Raw genomic sequence first — 18,123 nt, forward strand, 5'->3', positions numbered from 1 at the left:
CCGTGTCTGTGTGGGTTTCCTCCGGGTGCTCCAGTTTCCTCCCACAGTCCAAAGGTGTGCAGGTCAGGTGAATTGGCCATGCTAAATTTGCCCATAGTGTTAGGTGTAGGGGAATGGGTCTGGGTGGATTGCGTTTCAGAAGGTCGGCATGGACCTGTTGGGCGGAAGGGCCTGTTTCCACACCAAGTAATCTAAAAAAAATGTCAAGGTCAAGATGCTATGTGGTCTGGTGGGAAACCTGCAGTCATGTCATTCCAGGCATCAGCTGCCCTAGTCTTTCTAGGTGGTAGAGGTCATGCAGTTGGAAGGTATTGTCAAAGTACCAAAGCTATTCTACTTCATATTTCCACAGCTTCCTGCTTTTGTCATTACTCTGTAATTAAACTTTGGATAATAAAACATAAATATGCATGCTTTCATTAACCTGTGTTTGCTTACATGGTATACATGTGTAGTCACAATTGATGATCGGTTTCTCTGTACTCGAACCATACAAGTCTACTTATTTACATACAGGTTGAACTCAAACACAAAATCCACACAATCACAACACAAAGCAAGTTTAATCTCTTCATGGTTACATCAGCAAACAACAGATTATTGCACGATGGAACAGAAGTATTTGTTATAAGTCATATGACAACCACATGCAAAGCACTTCCTACTGCATTCAACTTTTGAACAAAGCTTCTTTGGAAATGTTGGAAAAACAATGTACAGTATAAGAAAAAGGACAAACTACTTATACAAATAAACACATGATCTTATAAATGCAAGGCACCCTAAAGAGTCAGCACATCATTAAACTATTAAATTGATTGTGAAATGTACTGACAACAAATGGAATATTTCACTTTAGAATCAGGCCGATATTTTCACATATATACATTGAAGCAAACATGAAACCAAGAATTTAATATAGTTACACAGCGAAAACAATTGATACTGTGTTTACATATAAAATCCCCTACAAAGAATACAATAGGAAATTATTTTTGGCAGTTCATTAATGTTAATTATATTACAATTTCAAATTGGTTTGCTATTTTTATATATTAATATTCCTCTGCTCCACAATAAGGTTTAATTCAGTTATTCACTTGATTTTTGGCAAGCTTTATTTAGTGAGGCAAATAGAAAGCTGAAGTCTTGAGAATTCCTAAATTTAGCAATTTCTATCAATCTTGTAAAGATAAATACTGTTTATCAAAATGTAATTTTTAATAAGTTGTGTAAAGCTCAGTATCCAACTACATTAAGAGAAGTTTAAGAAATATATGAACACTCTTGTCCTTGGTTTCTGTTTGAAGACAAATAAAATTCTAAGTTTAGATAAAATAAAATTTATTGACATGAAATCATTGCCATAAAGTTCAAGCAGTCAGAAACAATTCACTCTTCAGTGACCTCAAAAGCAATCTTTCCATTCTTCCCACATAAATTTCAATTCCGTTCCCTCCTAAAAAAAACAAGAAATACTTACATTTCTTTAGCACCTTTTGTGATTTCAGAACAGCCTAAAGTGCTTTATAGCCAATAAGTACTTTAGAAATGTGATTACTGCTGTAGTCAAGGACGTACAAAAGTTACATTTTCATGCAGCAACTTCCCTCAAACGGCTCACAAACAGATCACCATGGGATCTTAAGCCATCCCAACAAAAACACTGCAAAAGCCAGAGATCCGAAATAAAAACAGAACACCAAAATGCTCACTACCTCTGGCATCTGTGGAAAATGAAAGAGAGTTAATATTTTAGGTCAATGAACTTTCACCAGAATCAGAATCTGAAGAAAGGTTATCGACCTAAAACATTAACTTAGTTTCCCTTTGTATAGTTGCTGCCTGGCTTGCTGAGTATGCATAGCATTTTCAACTTCTGTTGGTTGAAAGATTAATATTAATTAGTCTACTGGGAAGAGCTACTCAGCTCTTCTTTGAGGAGTGCTATAGAATTTTGAAATATTGCATGAGAGAACAGATAGGGTTTTGGTTTAACTTGTCATCCAAAAGCTAGTTTAGTCATGCAAGATTCCTGTGACACTGCACCGAATGAATGAAATTGCTCCCATCTCTGCAATAGGATTTGAACCTACTATGTGCAGACTCAGAGGCAAAAGCATAACCGAGTCTAAGCTGACAACTTACTGCACACTGCTTCTGAAAGTTTAGTTAGTTCTGTTCACTATAAATAAGTTACTTTAATTAAAATTAATTAATTTAATTAAGCTAATCAGTAATTTATTAAGTTAGTTAAGTAGTTTCTTATTTAATCCAGTTTGCCCAATATACAGTGCAGTTATGTACTATAGGTTACCATTCTATTATCTTAGAACGGTTTGAAACCAGTGACCAAATTTCTGAAGGTTGTTCAGCACATTTTTTGGTAAGAGAACCTCAACTGTTGAGCTGAGGCTGCCATAATCAAAAAAGGTAGAAAAACCTCAGGAATCTGAACTCCTTCTGAGCTACTTTAGTCTTCCCTTCTGTATAACAGTGCAAGCCTTAGTTTCATCTACCCATTATTATCTACTTTAGTTCACCATCTCTTGAACACTTTGCAGACTTGGTAATGCACTTAATTCTTCAGCCATTTCTCCTAAGAAATTTAACAGCAATACAGTACTGAATTATTGCATTTTATGTTGTAGGAAGTTTAATTTTAATCAGTGCACTAAATACATTATTAGATTCAGAATAAGGTGCACATTCCCCATCAACAGTAATCACAATGTTTTGAATAAAGTTAATTGAGTGAATACTTGAGAAGATTAACTCTTACTATAAACAAACATTAATTATTTTGAGAGAAAACTCACTATTGAAAAAATGCAAAAACAATAAAGAATGTTGAAAGTATTTACATTAACTTGCATTTCAATTATTTTTCAAGTTTGGGATGATCAAATTTAATTGTTTTAAGAAATCAGGGTCAATTACATTGTAAAGTTTTGGTTAATTCAAACTGACCATAAATATTTATCATACAAGTACAAGATAAATTGCAACATTTTATCTAACAGCACGTTTTCCTGAACTATTGAGTAGAATTCTGGTTAACGGATCAAAATTGGCACATGGCAAATATTCTGGCACAGCTTCATAAAACAAGGCCTTTAGTTAAAGTATTCGTGCAATGTGAGCTCTCTCCAGTGCAGCGTACACACACAAAAAAAAGATATTGTAGTTTCATTTATTTTACATTCATTCTTATATACTGCAAAACCACATTGTAATGTGGTAACAAACATTTAAAGACACTCTAATTAGCACAAAATCTTTATGTTTCAATTCCAACAGCCAAAGGGAAAAAGTATAGTTTTTTTAAAAAATGCCTTTATATACCAGCTAACATCTTGACTGAGGGCAATATTAAAAATGAGAAGTTGCAAGATGTGATTTCAACCTGCTGCTTCTACAACTGTCAGTTCTGAGCAGTTTTAGAGAGTTGAGAACTCTAATACTTACATCAGGGTTGCACTACAAATTTGGATTAATTTAGTAAAGGCTTTGCTGATCAAGGTTCCTGGAGTTAAAAAAAAAACCCACAGCTAACTGAAGATCAAAATAGCTGGTGCTACAGTTCAGTGTTTTGTTGAACACTGCTTATGAGTCAAGAGAGATCCACCTTTCAATTAGTTTTTCCTTGCTGCTGTGATGTGTTGGACTCCACTGACCTGTAACCCATTGGCCTCAATTTAAGGGCCCCTCTCCTGCATTGTTAGATCCATAATCCCTTCTTCTCTCCATCCAGACTGTTGGTCTAATTCTCACCTCCCTTTCCAACTCTCAATCTTTTCTTACTGTCACGCGGCTCCAGTGGTCCACAGCTGAATTCTGCCACTTGTCACGCAAGAAATAGAATTAAGCTAAACTCAATGGCACTTCCACTTCCCTGGAATTTTGGCTTCCCCCTCCAGCCTGCTAATTTACACTCAATCAATTCATTTTTTGAACAGTCTAGCAGTGGGAATACATGGAAGCAATGAAGAAAATAAGCCTACCCTAATCCGTCTTTGTAATAGCCATCACTAAATTATGCCAGCATATTTGTTTAATCAGTTATGCCTGGTATAATTCACATATGGAGATTAAATGATATATGCTTTCCCACCAGCATAGCAGCAGAAACTGCAGTATTGAAGGGAGGACCAATTTAAACCATTTGTACGACAGCTATGGAAGACTTAAATACAGTAGAGCCTCGACATACGAACGACCCCGTTCACGAACAAATCTGTTTACATACAGGATTGTACATAAACTTTTGCTTCAACATACGTATGAAATTCAAGGTACGAACGCAAAAAGCCTGTGTGCGACCATGTGGTTTCATTGTTCTGCTTTGCTACGCGCGCTTTGAACGCAAAAGCTCTCGGGCTCCGCGTGATCTCATTCAGTTCGTCTTTGGTGCGCGCACTGTGAACATCGTTCGTTGCTACGTCCAAGCATTCTTATGTTTTTTTGTTTTTTTGCATTAAATTAGCCCTCATTTATGGCTCCCAGAAAGTGAAAAGTGGTAGTGATAGTGATGTTAAGAAGCCTAAACGTATTACAGTGGAAACGAAGAAGGAAATAATAGCTAAACACGAGAATGGTGCTCGCGTTTCTGATCCCGCTCAGCAGTACGACATGGCGAAACGGATCAATTGGAATTACATTAATTCAAATGGGAAAAATTGATTTGGTTCGCGAACCGGGTCCTGGAACGGATTAAGTTCGTAAGTCGAGGCGCTACTGTAGTTGCTGCAACAGACTTCACAATTTCTACCAATGCCCATTCTGGATTTCCCAAAGAAACATACAAGGTATTCCCATGTTAACAAAAAGCTACATTTGTAAACTTTGCAACTCTTTCGGAATAAATTTTTGGCTCCCAGCATTTGGCAGTCAGGATTGTGAAAGACAAACAATTGATCGAATTCCCATCAAGCAAAAAACCAAAGAAACGCTGAAAATCTGAAATAGAGATCAGTAAATGCTAGAAATACTTGGTAGGTCCAGAAGCATTTGTGGACACAGAAACAGAGTTAATGTTTTGAGGTGAATAGGAGCGTCCTTTCGAACTGACAGCAAGTAGAAGTGTGATGGGATTTATGCCGTTGAAAGGAGCGAAGGTGGTGGAAGATCAAAAGGGAAGGACTAGCATAGAGTCAAGGCTGGGAAAGATTAAATACCAAAGATGCGGTGGAGCAAAAGGCATAGGAAATGACATGAAGGCAACAAAAAACTGTTGTCCAAAGTGAATTTAAATGCCAGAATAATGGATAGTTCTGTTTGTAAACAATAACATGAAAAGATTCACACTGACAAGGATGTTGCCACGGTTGGAGGGTTTGAGCTATAGGGAGAGGCTGTATATAGGCTGGTGCTGTTTTCCCTGGAGCATTGGAAGCTGAGGGGTGACCTTATAGAGGTTTATAAAATCATGAGCGGTATGGATAGGGTAAATAGTTAAGGTCTTTTCCCTGGGGTGGGGAAGTCCAGAACTAGAGGACATAGGTTTAGGGTGAGAAGGGAAAGATATTAAAAGGACCTAAGGGGCAACTTTTCACATAGAAGGTGGTGCGTGTATGGAACGAGCTGCCAGAGGAAGTGGTGGAGGCTGGGACAATACAACAGTTAAAAGGCATCTGGATGGGTATATGGATAGGAAGGGTTTACAGGGATTTGGGCCAAGTGCTGGCTAATGGAACTAGATTAGAGGATATCTGGTCGGCATGGAGGAGTTGGACTGAACGGTCTATTTCAGTGCTGTGCATCTCTTTGGCTCTATGACACGTAGCAGAAGAATAGAATCAAAGATAACAGTCTGAAATCACAGAACTCAATGTTGTGTGCAGAAGTTCCTAAGTGGAGAATGAGGTGCTATCCCTCAAGGTTCTACCAAGTTTCACTGCATCACTGAAGCAGGCCAAGGACAAATTTGTGTGGAGCGAGTGGTGAAATAAATAGTCAGCATCCATCATGGAAGTTCAGAATCACGTTTAAGGAACAAGTGCTCTGCAATATGATCAGTCCAGTTGGAGATTACTCCTGCCATTGTGAACTGCACTGTGAGAAGCAAATGCAGTTGTCCGAACTGAGTGAAGCTGTTGCTTCCCCTGGAAGGAGGGCTTGGGGCGTTAGACAGAGTAAGAGAAGATGTGAACAAAAGGCTTCGTACTGCCTGTGACTACATGACCAAATGCCATGATTGTGGATCATTGTGCTGGAGATAGCAGAAACAACAGAGGCTGGGATTTTTTTTGATGCAAAAGCTGATATAATTGAAAATGAGGACAAGAGGAATGCTGTCTTTGTTGGAAGGAGAGGAAGAGCTGCGAACAGAAAGGCAAGAAATGGGAAACGGACACAATTGAGGAACTTGCCAAAAGCCTGCTGAGCACAGTGATGATGCATGTACTGGAATGGATGCATGTAATTTGGCAGCCCATTAATATGTAACTTATTCATTCTTAGGAGAGGAGTAATCAGGCTTTCTTCAATGTGTCGTTCCTGTGACAAAAACATTTTAGACTGATTTTAAGGTACCATTCATGGATCCCACTATAGACAAAGAATGCCCAGACTCTTGCTGATGCACTAATTAAAGTATTGCACTCAGGTTCCAATATCATAATTAGTACCTGCATTTTTAAATAGACCTGAGAATATACAAAAAAAAACAGTAGTCAGCCTTTTAAAGTTGCACTATTGTAGGATGTGGTCATTTTTTTCCCTATATTTATGCAAATCAGTACACTAACATTTTTAGCAATAATTGATTCTCAGAAAAAAACCTCTCTATTCATCCAAGGGACATGGGGGTCATGGGCTAAGCCTAGGTTTACTGCCCATCCCTAACTGTTCATAGGGAATTTAAGAGTCAACCATATTGCTATGGGTCTGGAGTCAGACGTATGCAAGCGCAGCAGATGTCCACCCCTAAAGGGCAATATCATATGACATGGATTTTAATAACAATTGACAGTGGTTACATGGCCACTATTAGGCTAGCTTTTTATTCCAGATTTTTATTGAATTGAAATTTCATTTTCTGGAGGGATTTGGACCCATGTCATCAGAACATTAATCTGAAGTGACTGCTCCAGTAACATTACTGCCATACCACTGCATCTGCCTAATGGCCTTTCTTTTGGTGACATCAGACCGACCGCAATGTAGCTGGCACTTTCCTGCCCTTTTATATGGCCTAGCAAGCCATTCAGTTAGAGGATACTTAAGGAAGGCCTTGTCGTAACATGCACATCCCCCCAAAGAATTTTCTTTAAAAAGTAAGCTGATGAAACACATCACTGAGTACCGGCATTACAGTTACCCTAATTGCTTATGAATATCAACCTTGTTTTAGGATTTAATTTTGACTTTCACCTTTTGAAAGCGAAATATCAGATGAAACTCTGAAACCAGAAGGCTTCATTATGAATGGATCTTAAAAGTACATAATATTTTGCAGGCAAATTTTTATTTGCCAGCAAGAAGAACAAAACAAAGTACATAAATATATCTAGCAACGAGACAGCAGGGCATTTCTTCATTGATTTGTTTTTCATTTACCATTAGTTCCTGTATCTTATTCTATAGTAGTATTCCTTGATTTCAGCATCACTGAAGACATCGTGCCCCTTGTTTAGGCGTCTGACCGTGCTGAAAGAGATGCTTTCTTTGAGTTTTTGTTTGATGATCGTCAATGGTCCTTGTTTGCTTCCTACAGGCTGCCCTAACAGCAGGACATTGCAAGCATGTCTACTTGATTCAAATAAGGCCGCTGAAATAAAACAGATCATATGGCTTTATTTTTATATCAGGAACATTAATAATAATTCGGTGCCATCAAAATAACACTGAAGTAACAGTTGTCAACGGCAGACATGTGATAATTACATTTACTTCAAATTCACACATTTCTCCACCCTTTTGTCCCATTTTAGAATGCTGAGATTCACTCAATTTATCATTCTATTTTTAAAGACTTTTCTCTGATCTATTATCAGCAGAATGCAGCTGACAGAAGGCTTGAGGGTTATTTTAATCTCACCTGGCTTCAGAAGAAGTGCAGATTTCCGTTTTACAATACTTCCCTCTAGGTGTTTCAAGGTTGGAACTACCCTCTACATTTCTGCAGACCAGGAGTAACCCTCGCTCTTCGTAATGGTTATTTTAACAGTCTTAAGGGTTTGGGCTGTGTAACAATGACACCTCACAACTGAGAGAGGAGTGGTGAGAGAAATGAAGTTGGGGAAGGATGGTAAAATAAAGGAGGATTGTTTCGGGGGAAGGGGTGTTGGCTGAGGGAGGCAGACTGAAAAGGTGTGTACAAGACTGTTCCACTTTCTGACTTGTATCATTGTAACTAGACATTTGATATACATCATATTTGGAACTTTATCAAGAAGGAATGGAAGACTTTGTTTCTATTGTGACTATTAGAGCAAAATGCACTCTTAAATGTCCTTCTTCAATTTAAACTTTTAAATATCCTAAAGGGCAGTTCAAGAATTCCCATAAACTCACATTCAAGGACATTGGATGGCAGACAATTCACAGCCCTACTGGACATACATGTCACATCCACTAACAAGGGAAGAACTGAACAATATTCATGGGTTAATAATCAAATTTATTGTTGGCCCAGCCCTCACAATGGCAAATCTCATGAATGATAGGTGAATGCAATATAATCAATGTTAGTCAGAAAATTCAATCGGGGCCTTCTATTATACGAGAAGGTTTCTACACTGTTCCTATACATGTTGTCAATTTCGTCAGTAAGGAGAGTTTCACAATTGGCAGATGCAAGTCAATAATCAAATATCAAGTCTCACAGTAAAAAGAAAACACATCAAACAGGTTTCAATTGAGCTAACATTAGATCAACTGCAATGGAAACAGTAAGATGGCTGAGCTCTGCAACAGCTGGTGAAGATACAATTCATGGAGGATGTCGAAAAAACTGAATTGTCAAAAAGCAAGAAGTGATTTGTTGAAACATGTATGATTAACAAGGAAAACAGGTTCTTGGGTTGCACTGATCATTAAATAAACACAAAAGGTGATATTGAACCTGAACAGAGCAACAATTATTTGTAGACTTGTTTGCATTCATGGACAGTATAGTAAGAAGGGTATTAAAACAGATACAGAAATTGGCAAACTGACATTCACTGCCACACATCTGGCCGACAAAAAGATAGGTAGAAGCAGGTTGTTCATAACTGTGAAGAGAATTCTGACAAGCAAACTCACTGATGTATAAAAGTTATTTTAAGTCAATTTATAAATTGAACAAGACAAACTGTTGTCATGATAGGGTATCAGGATGTTGAAATATTTGCAGACATATTGCACTTGCATATTAAAAGAAAAATGACTCTTACAACCAAATGACGACTTTGGATATAAATTCAGTGACCATCTGACAGAGTCCTGAGTGGACCCATGGATTGTCATGCCCACCGTTCCCGCTAATTTTTTTTTTGCTTCTGAATCGACCTCCATTCAGCAACAACTTCCGGAATCGGAAGTCACAGTTGCATTATGCAGAACTTCAGAGCGGTTACACCCACACACACACACGACTTAGAGTGAATGTTGTCACACTTGTATAGAGTTAGGAAACTCCAAACAGAAAAACCCAAAAAAGGAAGTATAAATGAGGGGCTAACCACCTATTCCCCATCTTAGCAGGAAGCCATTTCATGTAGGCAGGTTTGTTTCTATCCTTCCAGGGATTTATAAAACATGGGTTTAAAAATTTGACTGAAATCCAGGTCCATGTGTGTTAATGGCCTGACTAATGTGCTGTCAAGGTCACAGTTTGAGAGCAGCCATTTAACACCGGTACATTGCAGGAAAGAAAATGGAAAAGTGACTATCTCATGCCATCAGCCAGCCACTGTCAAAATAACTTTCAATCAACCTACAAAACCAAGAACCTTGGAATGGACTGCTCAACAACTAATGTCCTCACAACCATAACCAAGCCAATGGCCACAATATTGTACTGTTAAGACTGTCCAGGACTGAAGCAGCATAAAATGGCTGAAAGTAGTTCTCAGTTGACTTAAGATGACTGAGGAAGATTTTTAGCTTGCACAGTCTGCTATTTCAACTATAAGCTAGAGCTAGATGCCTTCATTAAGGAAGTAAATCCAAGGTACCGAGACAAAGACAACACACAATGGACTGTTACCCAATAACAGATTTAGATTCTTGTTTCGAGAACCATAGTGGAGCCACCATATTGTGAGACATTTCCATAAAATACAATACATGGCTAAGTAATATTTTAAAAGTGCAGCTACCTACCAAACATCAAAATACCGTTTTAAATACACAGCCATATAGGATACAACTGTATTCCTGTGAAAGTTCAGACTAAGGTGGATTGAAGAGACTCCCTCTTAACAGCTAGCGAGCTATAGCCTGCAATGTGGTTGAATGTTTTTTTATTTCTTCCTGTATTTAGTAACTAAAAACTCACTCAATTGTTACCTCAAGAAAACCTGGTAAAAACAATTCAGAGTGATATCGCATAGAAACAGATCCTTTGGTCCAACCAGTTCATGTCGAACATAATCCCAAACTAAACTGGTCCTACCTGCCTGCACCGGGCCCATATTCCTCCAAACCTTTCCTGGTCATGTCTTTATTTAAATGCCTTTTAAACATTGGAATAGTACCCACATCCATTACTTCCTCAGGAAGTTCATCCCACACACTAACCACCCTGTGTGTGAAAAATTTGTCCCTCATGAATTTTTAAATCTCCCTCCTCTCATCTTAAAATGTGTCCCCTAGTCTTGAAATCCCCTAACCTCGAAAAAAGACAACTACCATTAACCGTGTCTATACACCTCATTATTTTATAAACTTCTATAAGGTTACCTCTCAGAAAGGTATGGAGAAGGGATGGGTCCCTTTATAAATCAACCCTGTTGTAACCAACTGAGGGGGCAAATGAACGAAGAAGAGTATCAGTTCCTGCCTCCTCGCTCAGGAGCTTAACAATCTGCTGTGTGCAGTCTGAAATCAAAACAAATTAGAAAACCTTGCCTGGAACTGAGTGTAACTATGTTCACCATTCACCCAGAAATGAGAATGCAGAAATCAAATCCCATAAGGGGAAAGGTAAATGGGTGACAAAACAAAGAACTGCAGATGCTGGAAATCTGAAACAAAAAACAGAAATTGCTAGAGAAACTCAGCATCAACATTTCTTCAGAACTCCAGTTAACTGCATTAGTTAACTTTGGTTTCTAACCCCAGATGCTGCCAGACCTGCTGAATTGCTCCAGCAATTTCCATTTCTGTTTAAAGTAAATTAATAGATCTGGAATCAATCTGTCAGACAGGACAGTGCCTGTTAGTGCCAGAACATGGAACAGAGTTGGTCAAATATAGACAAATGTCAAAGAGGTCGTATGGGGAAACAAAAAGGTCTTGAGGAATGGATGGAGTTATAACTTCTTCCACTTGACCAACGTGATTCTATAGGGTAAGGGGAACATTTAAATTAACTGGATTTCATATGCTGACTTGTATCAGTACTACATATTGCTCCCAACTATCCTATATTTTATTTATATAAGCACCTTGAAACATTCTCCAGAGAATATTAAAGATGCTGTGATACGACAGTAATATGGATCTTCACTGTAAATATTAATGGAATGCAATCAGGAACAGGAACTAGATTTATTCCTGTCTAGTTTGAAGTACTGCAGGCAATAGTAAGGTTCTTGCTGCTTTTATGGCTGAATCTGTTCAATTATTTTGATAACTAGTCAGACACTTTCAGTTTGTTATACCTCAGCTATGCCTTTACCGATGTAGTTCCTGTGGGAACTGTCAAGTTGGAGGACATACATTAACATATGGATAAAGCAATTTTCACTAGGACCACATCCTATTTATTCTTGGTCTTTATAAGTTATCAAACAAAACGCATAGTATATCAAATAACTAACTCATTCTTGTAAGCAATTTTATTCAATATATGGTGTAAGAACTTACTAGTAAAGGAAAGCACATTTTCAGTGGTGTTTTTTAGCTCCAGCATTACATATGGATGTGATGGATGAGCCATGTAGAGATAATGTCTATTCTCAGTTAAATCTTCTGGCACCTGAGTAATACAAAAATGATTAAAACATACAGCATCCATAAAGTATTTTGAGAGAGATATTAATATGGAAAAGGAGAGGTCAGACCAGGTGGCCCATTTGAAGAAAAGCATCAGCACAAATCTGGTGAAATTTTCCCACTCTAGTAGGGGTGAATCCTAAGCCAGGCCATTGACTACAGCCAGGTTCCCAGCAGAAGCTGGTATGCTGAGGTCTTCCAGAGCACTTGCTGCACACTGTTTTATTTAGGAGCTCTCCTCCACAATGACAGTCTTACAGATGTGATCTCATTTATATTACGGTGCAGGCCTGTCGATTCCCCACTCCACCTAGAATCCCTAATTAGCTTCACGTTTTGGCTGTTGTTCCAGAACAAAGAGTGGTGGCGAGCTGTCTTCATGAACTGCTGCTGTCTACTTGGTAAGGGTAGACCTACAATGCTGTTAAGGAGGGAGTTTCAGGATTTGGACCCAGTGACAATGAAGGAATGGTGATACATTTTCATGTTTGGCAGGTCAGTAGCTTAGAAGGTAAGTTGCAGATTGTGGTTTTTCCATGTGTCTACTGCATCTGTCCTTCTAGATGGTAGTGATTGTGGCTTTGAAAAACCGTGTCTAAGGACACTTGGTGAATGTTTGCAGCTACTGAGTATTGATGACAAAGGAAGCGAATATTTGTGGGTATGATGCCAGTCAAGTGAGCTGTTATGTCCTGGGTGGTGTCAAGCTTCTTGTATATTGTTGGAGCTGCACTCATCTACACAATGGGGTTTCTGTGTCAGTACTAGATATAAAGCATCAGTAGATGAAAAAATATGCCTCTAAAAAGTCTAAACTAAAGTTAAACAAGGGCAAGATAACCTAAAGAATTGCTCTCAAAGTGAAAACAGCTCATGAAGACATTAGATGCTTATCTGATCATGGGTGCTCAGCTGCTTCATTAGTAACCTTCCCGCCACTATAAGGTCAGAATTGGTTTAGCACTGAAGCAGCTGATGCCCATATGCAACAAGACCTGGTCAATATTCAAGCTTGGACTGCTAAGTTACAAATAACATTGACACTAGATAATCACCAGATGATAGCTATTCATACCAATAGAGAACCTAAGTATCTCTTTTCTATATACAATAGCATTAGAGCTACTGACTCATCCCCACACGATTGTCAACAGCCTGCAGCATCACCACTGACCAGAAATGGAACTGGACTGGCCATATAAATACTGTGGCACCGCGAGCAAGTCAGACACTGAGAATTCCTCACAGCACTGTAGATGTACTAACACCTCAATGGTTCAAGGAGTTAGCTCTCCTTCTACAAGGTAGTTAAAGATGGGTAATAAAATGGCCTGGTTGGAGACACCCACATCCCACATTAAAATAAATAAAGATTCCTCTTTCATTCTCTTTTGTTCCTTTACTTATATATTGCTCATTTCACATAGAATACTATACTATTCACCATATTAGCTTCTGGTACTATTGCTGATTCTATATGTAATGTGCCCAATAAAATAAAGTATTACCAATGATAAACACAAAGTACAAGAAATAAATTCTGATCTTAATAGTTATTCTACAATGAGAAATTTCTAGCTGACTTGTTATTTCAGTCTCCATTTTCTAAGACTGCGCTAAATGAGAAACACATTTTGCTAAAGGGTCAGACAGAAGACTGCACTCTGATGCAACACTTGATGCAGTAATGTTCTATCAACAATTCCAATATAAAAACATACACTTGCCAACTAGTTTAAACATTTCACCAGCAGATTTGTATCTAAAAATTTGACTAAAAGCATCATGAGTAACAACGCCGTGTTAATTTGTACCGTTCACAACATTGGCACTCATTAAAAAGTCTTTGAATTTATTCTTTGCTTTAGCAATAAATCCAAACTTCACATAAATACTCCTTTTACTACTATGGAATAACAGACTTACAGAGCCATTGGTATGTGTTGGAAGTTCACCCCAGAAAAGGAAAGCTGTTCGGGATACAGTGTTGATAGTGGATGGTTTGGGACAGTCTTTTCTGCATATTAAATCCTCTTCCCATAGAATCTTGCCAGTTTTACCATCCACAATAGTAATCTACAGAGCAAATCAGTGTCAAAATCGTAAAACAAATCTGAGTTAAAGTGGTCTTACATTGTGATAAAGGTGTACATCATCTGAAATTTGTTTTTTTTAAGTAGTGGCAAAATAAGTTTGTGGCTTCAGTTCTAGGAAGAACATATTTTATTTTAAAGAGGTCAGAAAGTCATTTGAAATAGTGAACTAAATACATAACTTCCAGCAGGGCCTAAGGTCTGTTTCTGTGCTGTATGACTCTACAAGGCACATGACTTGTGCTTAGCTGGCTATCTATTCACTGAGGAAGTCTTCACAAAGTCGAGGATATTCAGCAGAATAGACTAGATTTTTAAAAAAAATTCAGTTCTGAATCAGGTTGCAATTCAAAAGAATAATTTCACCCAGCTGAAAGGCGAGAGATTGTGCAAAGGGTTTTAAACTGTCAGACTGAAATGAGGTTCTGGAGAAAGTGAGGACTGTAGATGCTGGAGGTCAGAGTTGAAAAGTGTGGCGCTGAGAAAGCACAGCCAGTGAGGCAGCATCCGAGGAGCAGGACAATCAACGTTTTGGTACAAGCCCATCCTAATGAAGGGCTTGTGCCTGAAACATCAACTCTCCTGTTCCTCAGATGCTGCCTGACCGGCTGTGCTTCTCCAGCACCACACTTTTCAACTGAAACTTTTCAAGCTATCAGAGTTAAAAGGAATCAATTTCATCAGAACCACAAAGGAGGTTTCTATGCCATCAAAATCGGACAGAGTCAATTAAGAAAGAAACAAAAAAGTAAAGATAGGAGTGCCACTTCACTGGGATTGTGTGTGCGCATAAAGGATATTGCTAAGAAAATGTTTGAAATTATGTTTTGCTGTTTATGTTAAATTCTTCCTAAACTCTTTTCTGACTTTTCCCTTTTTTTGTGATTTGTTTTTAAAGAACTCTGGCAGCCTTTTATGAATACATTCTGTAACTAACCAAGACAGTAATCCAGTGCAAAGATTAAACCTATGATGTGTCAAGCCAGATTTCACTATGGAATTTGAGTTATCTATTATTACCTCCAGATGGGATTGAAACAAGATTAACACTGAATTAATTACTTATACATTTTACTTAGTAGCTGTTTTCCAATAGGGTGCTATAAGTTCCTTTACTTTTCAGAAAACAAATATAATTTTTCTCATCTAAAATTCATAGTACCATCCATTTTTGTTCCTCTAATAAGACAGAAGGTAAACCACCCGCTTTCAAGCCATGGCTACATGACTCAGTCAGGTTGAGTTGTAACTCTGTGGCTCAGTTGACTTTTATTCATATATGTCAAGATAGCGAAAAACCTCCAATCCAGAGAACCCATTGAAGAGTCAATTTATATCAAACTATTTGTGGGCGGCACGGTGGCACAGCGGTTAGCACTGCTGCCTCACAGCGCCAGAGACCCGGGTTCAATTCCCGCCTCAGGCGATTGACTGTGTGTAGTTTGCATGTTCTCCCCGTGTCTGCGTGGGTTTCCTCCGGGTGCTCCGGTTTCCTCCCACAGTCCAAAGATGTGCAGATCAGGTGAATTGGCCATGCTAAATTGTCCGTAGTATTAGGTAAGGGGTAAATGTAGGGGTATGGGTGGTTTTTGCTTCGGCGGGTCGGTGTGGACCTGTTGGGCTGAAGGGCCTGTTTCCACACTGTAAAGCAATCTAATCTAATCTAAATCTATTTGGAGTTCCCAAGACAAAATAAGCTTACTTTACATATGCTGTTGCATTCCAAATTAAGTAGTCTATTCATTCAAATAATTAAATGATATTGTATAGAAGTATTGGTTACACCAAACCTTCTTCCTGTTCTTTTCAATGAAGTCTTCAATTAGGAAATCAAAAACATCATCAGCGTTGAAGTAACCAGACACTGGCGCTCTGAAATTAAAGTTACAGCATATAAATTTTTTTAAAAATTGTAATAAATGCTGCACATTAAAATTATTTTCAGTAAAACCAACCCATTTTCATTACTTGAGTAAATCCAAGAAAGCTCAACAAAAATAAAAAGTAATACGTAATTACAACTGTATCATTTTCCACACAAAAAACATTTGGGGAAAGGTTTTATATTAATAAAAATAGGTGCCATTCAAAGGGTAGCTAAAATACAAATAAAACTAATATTAGATACTTTCTCAAAGACAGTAAAAAAGAATGTTGAAAGCAATCAGTGAACATCTCCCAGCCATCGTGATAGGCTGCTATTCACGGCCATTGCAAAGTGGGTGACTGACGTAAATGGCGATATGAATATAGGAAGAAGAAGAAGAAACGAATTTGTAAACAGAAACCGGAGAAGTCAAACTTTAACCAGTTTGCTAGGTGCTAGTTTACATCAAATATAACAAATATGGATATATAAGTTGCATTGAGTATGTCTCATGATAATGATTGCTCTGTATGTTAACCCATCATGAACTAAAGCAGCTTAGCAATTCGTATGTGTTTACTCATTCCTGTTTCAAAGAAATTACAGGGGCAAGTGGGGGATAGTGCAAAGTGGTGGTATAACGACATGTCACAGGACTAGTAACCCAGAGTTGAAACTAATGCTCTGTGGCCAGGGGTTCAGAATGCACAATGCCAGTTTGTGGAATGTAAATGTGATTAATCAAATCTGGAATTGAAAGTTTGAGCTGAATAATACAAAAGGTTAGGTGACTAGCTCACCACCTTCCCTTGAGCGCATCCCATATTAGAGGGAGGGCAATCACCAAAATCAGCTGCTGACGAAAACAGGTAATTAAGGGTCAAGTGAGCTCATTACTCCGCTTATACCATAAAAGAGTTGGCGCAGGTGAGAATAGGCAGGGTGTGTTTTTTTTAAACAAAATTTTTATTTAAATGGTGTGAAGGAAGTTGGGTAATACCTTTGAACGGTGGGCCCTCTGAAATAGCCGACTAAACCATTCAATTTGCAACAGCAAGCTGTGTTAGGTCACAAATGCTAGCCTTACCGGCAACACTCATATCCCATTGAAGAATTAAATCTGTGACCAGAAGCATGGTAGAAGGTAAATTAGATAATATAGGACCTTTGTCTTGTCTAACAAGCCTATCAGGCTCATATGTGCCCGTGTTATGTCACTGTATACAAGTAGTTTTTCTATAATGTGATGGTTGTATTTTTGTGCGAGCCCACATTGTAGAAAAATCATGCTTCAGAAACAGCACTTCAAGTGTTGGTGATGTAATCATGTTAAAGCCAACACACGTTTTAAAAGCTCGCACTTTAGAAACAGCGTCCCCAGTTCATCAAGTGCATTATAACAAATTTGCATTAGTGAAATGCACACAATAGCAGAACGACCTGTAGGTTCCTATTTGGACCATACAATGAAACGTACAAAACTCTTACAGGGATCAACAGAATAGAGTCAGAAAGAATGGCTGCCCTGGTTACGGGACCTAGAATCTGGGAAAGCAGTCTCAGGCCATGAGGAATTTCTTTACAAAGCGTTCTAAATCTTTGGAATTCTCTATCCTAGAAATTGTGGATTCTCAAACATTGAACCCATTCAACACAGAGATTGATAGATTCCTCAATATTAGTGCAGTAAAATGGGACTGAGGTATAAGGTCAGACAAGAACCAGCCAGGTGAACGGTGGTGCAGGCTCAAGCTGCTGAACCGCATATTCTTCCTATCTCCATTGCGAAACGAAATTACTCTATGCTGAAAGTGTATGCTGCCCACTTAATAGAAGATCACAGAATCACTACAGTGTGCAGGCAGGCCACACCAACCCACCAAGAGCATCCCACCCAGACCCACCCCACTACTCTATCCCTGTAAATCTTCATTTCCCATGGCTAATCCACCTAGCCTGCGCATTCTGAACACTATGGACAATTCAGCATGGCCAATCAACCTAACCTGCACAACT

General features: G+C 38.4%; 1 protein-coding gene across 4 annotated transcripts in view; it reads right to left on the minus strand.

The window, feature by feature from the left end:
- Window positions 1-544: 544 nt before the first annotated feature.
- fam234a (family with sequence similarity 234 member A) overlaps window positions 545-18,123 on the minus strand; it is a 43,264-nt gene continuing 25,685 nt past the window's right edge. For 3 of the 4 annotated variants that reach the window (XM_087998000.1, XM_087998001.1, XM_087998002.1), the window contains exons 9-12: window positions 16,031-16,112; window positions 14,074-14,223; window positions 12,019-12,130; window positions 545-7,771 (exon numbers count right to left, since the gene is read on the minus strand). In XM_087998000.1, the coding sequence (XP_087854126.1) occupies window positions 7,563-7,771; window positions 12,019-12,130; window positions 14,074-14,223; window positions 16,031-16,112 (553 nt within the window). In that variant the 3' untranslated portion in view covers window positions 545-7,562. The remainder of the gene's footprint in view (window positions 7,772-12,018; window positions 12,131-14,073; window positions 14,224-16,030; window positions 16,113-18,123) is intronic. The other variant, XM_043711159.2, reaches the window with a different exon arrangement.

Source organism: Chiloscyllium plagiosum, unplaced genomic scaffold, assembly GCF_037043375.1.
Source record: "Chiloscyllium plagiosum isolate Xiang-an unplaced genomic scaffold, Cpla_swu_hap1 HiC_scaffold_20, whole genome shotgun sequence".
NCBI classification, from domain to species: Eukaryota; Metazoa; Chordata; class Chondrichthyes; order Orectolobiformes; family Hemiscylliidae; genus Chiloscyllium; species Chiloscyllium plagiosum.